Here is an 11,013-nt window from a genome sequence, read left to right as displayed (position 1 = left end):
CAGGCATGGTGGCTCACACCTGTAATCCCAACGCTTTGGGAGGCCGAGGCAGGCGGATCACCTGAGGTCAGGAGTTCGAGATCAGCCTGACCAACATGGAGAAACCCCATCTCTACTAAAAAAAAAAAAAAAAAATTAGCCAGGTGTAATCTCAGCTACTCAGATGACACCACTGCACTCCGGCCTGGGCAACAAGAGTGAAACTCCGTCTCAAAAAAAAAAAAAAAAAAAAAAAGCCGGGGGCAGGGGCCCCCCCCTATAATCCCAGCACTTTGGGAGGCCAAGGCGGACGGATCACGACGTCAGGAGATTGAGACCATCCTGGCTAACACAGTGAAACCCCGTCTCTACTTAAAAAAAAGAAAATACAAAAATATTACCCTGACGCAGTGGCGGGCGCCTGTAGTCCCAGCTACTCGGGAGGCTGAGGCAGGAGAATGGCGTGAACCCGGGAGGTGGAGCTTGCAGTGAGCCGACATCGCGCCACTGCACTCCAGCGACAGAGCAAGACTCCGACTCAAAAAAAAAAAATATATATATATATATACACACACATATATATGTCCAGAGCCTTTCAGTACCTTCTGAAAAGATGCAACCTTCCCCAGCATGAGACAAATGAATTCCCACGTTCATCTCCACATTGCTCAGTCCATGTGCTAAGGCCTCTCCTGAAACGTGGGACTCTCACCTAAGCAGGCTCCCACAGTCCCTGTCCACTCCCACGGGGCACACCTGATGACAACACTGGGTCCCTGCCCAGACGCACGCAGCTCCTTTCAGGATGTCCTCAACTCTCCATCCTCAGCTGATCACTCTCATCTCCACCAGAGAAGTGCCTGAAACAGCTGCATAAACTCTACCATCCAGCCAATACTGAAGAGTTTATATTAAACACAGAAACAAGAACTGTGTTATCAGCTATGTAACCATTATAGCTGATATTTATTTATGTACCAGGCACTGTGCTGGCTTCTTAAACACACCACTTCACCCCTTAAGGGAGATTGTATTACAGGTTATATTACATGTTACAGATGAAGAACTGACATGCAGGAACTTCAGTCACCTGTCCAAGGATCACAAAGCTACTTAGTGGAGGGTCCTGACCACTTAACTGCTATGCTATATTGTCACCTTAGATTTTCTTCCCAATACGCCCAAAGTTTTTGGTGGAATCATTTAGTTTTTCCACATTTTATGGCTCCAAAAATAACTATGTCTCAGGAATCAAAAGAAGAGAGCAGTTTAATGCTTCCTTAGCATGAAACATAGGTGACTTTCCACTTACTTTTAAATCTAAACAAACCAATACCATATAAAAGCAGGCAACAAACAGGATCAGAGTATTTTCCTTTCCTATTTTAGCAGGAAGGATGCGTAGAGCACAGGCACCTTCTGAGACTGGAAAGTCGTGCAACCTGAGGCTTAAGCCATCAAAGCTTAACAGTGTATTTAGTAACCATGTTGGGGCATTTAAGTTCCTAGACACAACTGTGCTGTCTAAATCTAAAATGTAACGGAAGCAAAAAGAAAATAAAAAGCCTCGAGACTTGAAACACTTGAGGGGTGAGGTAGTGTAGACTTGAAATAAATCTGTTGGACAAGTTATCAGTGAATCTATGACAGGTTTTGACAACGAAAGGCCGAGGGATGCCCTCAGGGATGAGAAAGGGTCAAAGTAAGCCCACATTGTGGCTCACACCTGTAATCCCAAACACTGGGAGTTTAAGGGTGGAGAACTGCTTGAGGCCAGCCTGGGCAACATAGTGAGACCCCCATCTCTACCAAAAAAAAAAAAATTAACCACGCAGCCGGGTGTGGTGGCTCACTCTTGTAATCAGGAGATTGAGACCATCCTGGCTAAGACGGTGAAATCCCATCTCTACTAAAAAATGCAAAAAATTGGCTGGGCATGGTGGCACATGCCTGTAGTCCCAGCTACTCTGGAGGCGGAAGCAGAAGAATCACTTGAACCCGGGAAGCAGAGGTTGTGGTGAGCTAAGATCACGCCACTGCACTCCAGCCTGGGCGACAGAACGAGAAAAAAAAAATTAGCCAGGCGTGGTGGCAAGCACCTACAGTCCCAGATCCTTGGGAGGCTGAGGCAGGAGGATCCCATGAGCCCAGGAGTTTGAGGCTTAAGCAAGCCATGATCGCAACAGTGCACTCAAGCCTGGGCAACAGTGTGTTATCTTGTCTCGGGAAAAAAACAAAACAAAACAAAAAAAGACCGGAGCTAGAAGCCCCAGGAGGCCTGCCCTTGGCCATCATGACCCCTGGGATTCCTAGGCTCACCCCAGGAGCAACTGCTTCCCAGGGACTCTACTGTGTTGAAGACCTCTGATCCAAAGGACAAACGTGCTGGTTCTATAATACCTCCTTAAAGCCACTCTCCCAAGCCTCTCAAGAGTCCTCCCAAAAACAGAATCACTGGATCAAAACCAAGGCAGTGCTATAGTGCTTTTCCGCTATGTTCCAAAAAGCACCTTCCACCCACACTGGTCCTCAAACTTCACTGTGCCTCCAGAAGTTAATTCTACGTCTCAAGGGAGAAGTGACTTTAAAACGCAGATTCCGGGGCCCACCCCTGCATTCTGCTTCAGTGTATTTTGGGCATCCGTATTTAAATAAACTGTATTTAAATAAACACTCAGGTGATTTGGGTAAAGGTCTCAAGACACAATTTGTAAGCAGCCCCGCTAGCTGGTTCCTTTCCGCAGGTGTTTTTCTCGCCGAGTGTGGGTTTTTACTTCCTTTTCTATTTGGGCAAAGACTCTTTGAATCAGCGACCCACACAAAGTTACTCAATCTGTTTGAAAGAGTATAAAGTTCACAATTTCCCTACACACTAACATTATAAAAGAGTGTATATTTATATTGGAACAAACTTAGGTTAAAAAGCTAGTGATTGAAGCCGGGCGCGGTGGCTCAAGCCTGTAATCCCAGCACTTTGGGAGGCCGAGACGGGCGGATCACGAGGTCAGGAGATCGAGACCATCCTGGCTAACCTGGTGAAACCCCGTCTCTACTAAAAAATACAAAAAACTAGCCGGGCGTGGTGGCGGGCGCCTGTAGTCCCAGCTACTTGGGAGGCTGAGGCAGGAGAATGGCGTGAACCCGGGAGACGGAGCCTGCAGTGAGCAGAAATCTGGCCACTGCACTCCAGCCTGGGTGACAGAGCGAGACTCCGTCTCAAAAAAAAAAAAAAAAAAAAAAAAAAAAAAAAAAACAAACAAACAAAAAACCTAGTGATTGAAAATAAGGGCAGAGAGGAAGAAAGTTTAAGACCAGTACCTGGATGCCTTATTCTCTAGAAATAACAACCTTTTCTTAACTAGTACTTCCTAATCTTCAGAGTTCTTATGTTTGCAGTTAGCTCATTTCGAAGAAAAATGCAGGAACCATGAAGAAGTTGTTAGTATTCCTACTGGAGTGCGCGCTTCATGGGCAGGGACCACACTGGTTTCCTCCCAGAACCCAGTGCAGGGACTGGCACACAGTAAACGCTGAATAAATGCAGAAGCAATGGTATCTCTAGTTTCTCAAAGTTGCAAACCAAGCCATCCTTTTCTCCCTTGAACCAGAATCTTTGGATTAATCATTTCCAAATCCACACACATTTTAAGAAGGAATGCTTGCTGTTCCAAAGAACTGGCACTTGGTTCTTCACGCCTCGCCCCTTCTCTACAGGGGCTCCCTCTCCCTTCCCACTGCCTGGGCGCATTCACCTGGAGTCAGCCTGGACCTGAAAAAAATCTGCAAATTAGGGCGAAGGACCCAGCTGCAAAAAAGGCGCTCTGCAGCCCTCTCCAAGCCTCGGGTGACAGGAGGCTTCCATGGAGTCGGAGCCCAAGAGACCCCGGCCACCTTCCTCTCCCAGGGGCCCCAAATCGATCCTGCCACCGCCCCCGCCCCCGCCCCTTCAACTCCGCCAAGTTTATCCCGGGCTCGGCGCCCATCGCTAGTTCTGGAGCGGACCGCGCGGAAGCCAGCCCGCCGGGGTCGCAGCGCCCGGGCCCCCGCACATCTCTGCAACCCCGCAAGCACGGCCCGACCCGCGGCGCGCTTGCCGCTCACCTTCGTCCGGGCCTTCGGCACCCGCCACGGCCAGCAGCTGCCCCAGCCCAAGGAGCAGCAAGAACAGGTAGGCTTTCCGGGGCCTCATGGTACCGGGGGCGGAGCGCGGCCTCCTCGCGTCGGCTGCCGCTGCGCGTACCGAGAACTCCGGGTCTGGCCGACCGCCCGTCGCTCCTTAGCGACGCGGGAGAGCCGGAAAAACCCACGGGAAGTCAGCCCCGGCGATTGGCAGGGGGCGGAGGAACCCGTGGGCCGGCCAATCCCAGAGTGACGCCGGCGCGGACCGCGTGCGCCTCGGCCGACTAGAGTTGGCTCCGCGGCCCTAGGCCCTCCTCACTCCTGCGCGCGCCCCTCGGCTGCGCGTTTAAAACTCCGAGCCCTAACGTGAGGTGCCCCCTTCTGATTGGCTGCACCACGACCACCAATCAGCGGTTGCCACTCGGTTTGCTGGGAGCGCACAGGCCAAGAGAGGGAGCGGGGGAGAACAAAGGCGGCGGGCCGGGCACGGGGAGGGCGGGCCCTGGCTACGCCTCGGGGCGCTATTGGCCTTCGGTGTCGGGGGCGGGGTAGGAGAGGCGGAGCCTGGTAAATAGGGAGCGGGGCGGGGTTCGGCTCAGCATTCTGTGACGGAACTTGGCAATAAGAACACGTGTCGGTACCGGAGCGGTGGGGAGCAGTGGCGAACGGGGCGGTCCTCGCAACCCGCCGGGGCTCTGGGAGGTTGGAGACCAACGCGGGCAGAGGAGCACGAGCCTGTCTGTTGCTAGAAAGAGGGGAGAAAGGGGTTTCCAAGTCCGCTACATGTTCGTGGGCTTCTTGATTTTTCTGCTCTAGCAAATCAAAGTTTCATTTCTCTCCGGAGTATTGAGCTAGAAAGCGGGGAAGAGCATGCAGTAAAGTGAATCCGGACTAGAATCTGGGGAAGCCTCTCTCCAAGGTTTCATCTCGGGGAAACAAGCCATCAGATTCTTGTCTAAACTTTGCCTCGTCTTATTTAGTCCTCTAGTGATTTTCTGCAAAAGGAAATACCAGATAGGCAATCTAGTGGTTTACATAGATCTGAATATAAGCTTGAGGTTTTCCCTCTTGACCACTTTGGAGAAGAAAACTAGGTTACGATGACGATTTTTGTATGTCAGAAAAGAAGCCCGTGATGTGCATTAAGTCTGAGACTTTGACACCTGGGAGTTTTAGAAGGCAAATAGGGAAAAGAAAAACCTAAACTGAAGTTCAGGAGTATTTTCTCGTGTGTGCAGATTATTACGTGAGGAAGGAAAAAAGGGTAACTCACAGACCTTAGCAATTAAAAAGATTTAATTTTTTTTGTTGAATGTTTATTAATCTGATGGTTCCTGGTCAATTTTGTAGGGCAGAACATTATGCAACTAACTCTACAGTACACACTTATTATTATTGTGCTATGAATGCTGGCTACCAGACAGTTTGGTATCGTGCTATTTTTTGAGACAAGAATCTCGCTCTGTCGCCCAGGCTGGAGTGCAGTGGCGCCATCTCCACTCACTGCAACCTCCGCCTCCTGGGTTCAAGTGATTCGCCTGTCTCAGCCTCCCAGGTAGGTGGGACTACAGGTGCCGGCCACCACTCCCTGCTAATTTTTATATTTTTAGTAGAGACAGGGTTTCACCATGTTGGCCAGGCTGGTCTCAAACTCATAACCGACCTCAAGTGACCCACCCGCCTCGGCCTCCCAAAGTCCTGGGATTACAGGTGTGAGCCACCGTGCCCATCCTTAATATCATTTTAAAAGATAACCATGTTATTCAAAAAGACGAGTCAGAGTTCTCATCTTTCTTCTTGCTTCCTATGACTCTGTTAAACTGAGAGGAATGAAGACCCCATTTGCTCAGTGGTGGGAGAAACAATTTCACTGGCCTTTTGTCCATACAAAGATAGGAAGAAGGCTCTTGAAGTGCTGTCTGTATATGAACATAAACACACATGTATCTTGTGAAATTAAAATAACAATGTTCTTTTTGAAAGTATTTAGGGTATAGCTATAGAGAAGTTCATTCAACAAAACAGAACTTTATCAAGTTGGAAAACTCCTTTCTCTTTATCCCTAAATTTTTCACTCAATTGTGTTACGGATACAAACAGGCTGGGAGACCACTGTGTTGAGGGTCAGAACGGAGAGAGGTGAGAGATGATACTTTCATGAATATATCCAAGATCTCCATAATTGGTTGTTGTAAGTGTAGATAGGCTGGCTATCAAATCATAGATATGAGGCGGGGCACAGTGGCTCACTCCTGTAATCCCAGCACTTTGGGAGACTGAGGCAGGCAGATCACCTGAGGTGGGGAGTTCCAGATCGGCCTGACCAACATGATGAAATCCCATCTCTACTAAAAATACAAAATTAGCTGGGCGTGGTGGTGCCCGCCTGTAATCCCAGCCACTTGGGAGGCTGAGGAGGCTGGAGAATCACTTAAACCCAGGAAGAGGAGGTTGCAGTGAGCTGGGATTGCGCCACTGCACTCCAGCCTAGGCGACAAGAGTGAGGCTCCATCTCCAAAAAAAAAAAAAAAAAGAATCATAGAAATGGACCCTAGTTTGGAAATTTATTCATGTAAATGAACTTCTCCCTGGCTTATCCCCAGAGCTGTGATTTAACATTATTGTGCTGGGTTTACAGACCAATTTGAACATGCATTTTCCTCTGCTTCTGCACAGACTCCCTAGAGAAGTGATCACATCACTGCATTCATCCTGGGTGACAAAGTGAGACCTTCTCTCAAAAAAAAAAAAAATCAAAGATCAATCTTAACTATCAGTTCAATCTCTTTAATACATATAGGGCTATTCAGGTTATTTCTTCTTCAGTGAGTTTCAGTAGTTGGTGGGAATTTGTCCATTTCATATAAGCTGTCAAATTTATTGACATACAGTTTTTGGTGGTATTTGCTATGGTCTGAATATATCTCCCAAAATTTGTATGTTGAAACTTAATTGCCAATGTGATAGTAATAAGAGATGGGGCTTTTAGGAGGTGATAAAGTCATAAGGGTAGAGCCATTATGGATGGAACTGGGGCCCTTATAAAGGGCTTGAGGGAATGGGTTCATTCTCATCCAGCATGTGAGCACACAGTGTTCATCCCCCTCTGCCTTTCCATGTTCCATCTTCTACCATGTGGAGATGTATTAATGACAAGAAGGACCTTACCAGACACTAAATGCCAGCACCTTGATCTTGGACTTCCCAGTCTCCAGAACTGTAATAAATAAATTTCTGTTCTCTGTAAATGACCCAGTCTATGTTGTTATAGCAGCAAGAATGTGCTAAGAGGGTATTCTTTTCTCGTGCTTTAAATCACTTTAGAGTCAGTAGTGAGGTCACCTCTCATTACTGGTATCGATAATTTTTGTCTTCTCTCTTTTTTAATGATGAGTCAGGCTAATGGTTTATAAATTATATTGGTCTTCTCAAAGAACCAGCTTTTGGCTTCACTGATTTTCTGTATTGTTTTCTATTTTCTATTTCACTGGTTTCCATTTTAATTTATATTGTCTTCTGCTTATTTTAGGTTGTATTTACTCTTTTCTCTGGAGTTTCTTAAAGCGAAAGCTGACATCATTGATTCGTGATCTTTTCTTCTCTTTTAATATGGGCATTTTGTGCTATAAAATTATTCCTGATTACTGCTTCAGACCTTAAATTAGGTGGGTGGAGATGGTGGCTATAGGGGAGTCTGTGTAAAGAGTTAGAATGAGGAGAATTCGAAGAAAAGTAGGTTATTCGGCATAGCTGACATATAGTGAAAGGAGGTGCAGCATGGGATAATAAAGATGGAGAAAGAAGGAGCCAGGTGATAAAAGGCTTTAGCCTGAGGGCAGTAAAGTGTCAGTGAAGCAGGTGAGTGTGGCATGGTAATATCTGCATTTTATAAAGATCACTCTGGGGGCCGTGTGGGAGCGAATGTGACTAGAGTCAGACCAAATAGAAGGTGGTCTCACACTCATCTTTTTTTTTTTTTGAGATGGAGTCTCACTCTGTTACCCAGGCTGGAGTGCAGTGGCACCGTGTTGGCTCACTGCAACCTCTGTTTCCTGGGTTCAAGCAATTCTCCTACCTTAGCCTCTTGATCCTGGGAGGCAGAGGTTGCAGTGAGCTGCATGGCACCACTGCACTCCAGCCTGGGTGACACAGCGAGACTCTGTCTCAAAAAAAAAAAAAAAAACAAACAGGAAGAAAAAGATAAAGAAGGAAAGAAATCTATAGTCCCACTACCCAAAGATTACTACTGTGAATGTTGTGCCTTCTCTCCTTCTGCCCTTTTTTTTATTCTTATCAGCATGCATACACAATACACACATTCACATACATAATTTTTTGAGACAGGGTCTGGCTCTGTCTCCCAGGCTAGAGGGCAGTGGCACCATGTCAGCTCACTGCAACCTCTGCCTCCCAGGCTCAAGTGATCCTCCCACTTCAGCCTCCCAAGTAGCTGGGACCACAGGTGCGCACTACCACATCTGGCTAATTTTGTGTGTGTGTGTGGTTTTTTTTTTTGAGACGGGGTTTTGCCATGTTGCCCAGGCCGGTCTTGAACTCCTGGACTCAAGCGATCCACTCCTCTCAGCCTCCCAGAGTGCTGAGATTATGGGCATAAGCCACCAAGCCCAACCCACAGTTTTCTTTTTTATTAATTATTACTATTTTTTTGACTGCACCTGCTCAGCAGGGCTACCCCATGGGCAATGTGCTGAGACAATTTTCTTTCACAAAATTGAAATACTATGTACACAGTCTTTGGTGCTGTGCTGGGTGTTTTTTTTTTTAATTCCCACTTTCATTATATCAAAATATTTTCTACTTTATAAGCATTTTATTTAGAGAATAGAGACAAGATCTCGCTATGTGGCCCAGGCTGGTCTCAAACTCCTGGGCTCAAGTGATGCTCCTGCCTCAGCCTCCCAAAGTGCAGGGATTACAGGCATGAGCCACTGAACCCAGCTTACTTTGTGAGTATTTTTAAATAATTATATATAGGCCAGGCACAGTGGCTCATGCCTGTAATCCCAGCGAATTTGGAGGCTGGAAGCAGGTGCGATCACCTGAGGTCAGTGATTCGAGACCAGCTCTGGCCAACGTGACGAACTCCGTCTGCTACTAAATACAAAAAAAAAAAAAAAAAAAAAAAAAAAAAAAAAAATTAACCAGGAGTGGTGGTAGACACCTGTAATCCCAGCTACTCAGGAGGCTGAGGCAGAAGAATCGCTTGAACCCGGGAGGCAGAGGTTGCAGTGAGCTGAGATCGCACCACTGGACTCCAGCCTGGGCAACAAGAGTGAAACTCCATCTCAAAATAAATAAATTAAGTAATTATATATAGTGGAAAAATAAGGACAAAATATGATTTTTTTTAAGACAGAAAACCTATTTTAAAGAAAAATAGAAAAAACAATCCTTTTAAAGGTAACACTTACTCAGAGATGAGAGGTGAACTTCATCCTCGTTACTGTGGCGAATATCTAGCTGAGTTAAGCAGTCACTGACGGGACAGAAAGGAAAACCATATGAGAGCACACGCATCTTCAAGGAAATGAAGACTTAGGCACTGGCAAAGCTAGATTTGAACCATTTGAACCTGGTAACTGGTTGTGAACAATTCATTAGTTGACACTTTGATAGTATCAGAGCCACATATGTTCTTGATAGAGGATATGGGGAGAAGCACACTAAGACAAATGTTGATTGGATACCACCTGTGGGGGCAGGGGTGGAATTAGGCCCAGGGACATAGTGGTGACCATCAGTTACTGTCGTTTCTCTTGTGAAATTTATAATCTTGGGAAATTAGTGACCCCAGAACATGATTTGACAGGCATTGTGGTTAAGCATGTAAACCTACATTTTTTTCTATTGAAACCCCACAGTAATCCTATAACCTGAGTATTACCTCTGCCTTCATTTTACAGAAATCAGACGGAGACTTGGCAAGCCTGATGATCTTGTCCTGGGTTGTGTAGCTGTTAATCGTCAGAGCTGGGACAGGAACCTTCTGTCTGACTCCAGCATGCTTGTTTTTAATCTATGAACTCTGACACTTTGTAAATACATACACCTTATTTACTTTTCTTGAAAGTGTATAAAGATGTCATGAAGAAACAGGGCCACTGTGTTGCCCAGCTCCAGGAAGCACCATTCACGTTGGAATCTCAGTGAATGGCCAGCCCTGGATCTCAGCCACAGAGAACGCGGTGTGAATGGCACTCCTTACAGCGGAACAGTGCCGTCACCCTGCATTTCTTGAAGGAAAGTAGAAAACCAAGATGGCCCATTAAAGACATTTTTTGAGGGGGCGGTAGGGGGGCAGGACTCATCCAGGACATAAACCCAGGGAGAAACTTTTTACAATGTTGCAATTTAGTTCTCAAACCTAATAGACATTCTATAGATGACATAACCCATAAAGAATTCAATTTAGGCTGGGTGTGGTGGCTCACGCCTATAATCCCAATACTTTGGGAGGCCGAGGCAGGTGGATCACTTGAGGTCAGGAGTTTGAGACCAGCCTGGCCAACATGGCGGAACCCCATCTCTACTAAAAAGACAAAAATTGGCCAGGCGCGGTGGCTCATGCCTGTAATCCCAGCACTTTGGGAGGCCAAGGCGAGTGGATCACAAGGTCAGGGGTTCAAGACCAGCCTGGCCAAGATGGTGAAACCCCATCTCTATTAAAAATACAAAAAAGTAGCCAGATGCGGTAGCTCACGCCTGTAATGCCAGCACTTTGGGAGGCTGAGGCAGGTGGATCACGAGGTCAGGAGATCGAGACCATCCTGGCTAACACAGTGAAACCCTGTCTTTACTGAAAATACAAAAAAATCAGCCGGGTGTGGTGGTGGGCGCCTGTAGTCCCAGCTACTTGGGAGGCTGAGGCAGGAGAATGGCGTGAACCTGGGAGGC

General features: G+C 46.9%; 1 protein-coding gene across 1 annotated transcript in view; it reads right to left on the bottom strand.

Annotated features, from left to right (window-relative positions):
- Positions 1-4,447, bottom strand: part of PDIA4 (protein disulfide isomerase family A member 4) — a 27,851-nt gene extending 23,404 nt beyond the window's left edge. The window contains exon 1 of the mRNA XM_017862402.1: positions 4,081-4,447. Coding sequence (XP_017717891.1) covers positions 4,081-4,168 — 88 coding nt within the window. The 5' untranslated portion in view covers positions 4,169-4,447. The remainder of the gene's footprint in view (positions 1-4,080) is intronic.
- Between the last annotated feature and the right edge of the window lie 6,566 nt (positions 4,448-11,013).

Source organism: Rhinopithecus bieti, unplaced genomic scaffold (assembly GCF_001698545.2).
Source record: "Rhinopithecus bieti isolate Rb0 unplaced genomic scaffold, ASM169854v2 scaffold_64120, whole genome shotgun sequence".
Classification (NCBI taxonomy): domain Eukaryota; kingdom Metazoa; phylum Chordata; class Mammalia; order Primates; family Cercopithecidae; genus Rhinopithecus; species Rhinopithecus bieti.
This window is presented reverse-complemented; position numbering and strand designations above follow the sequence as displayed.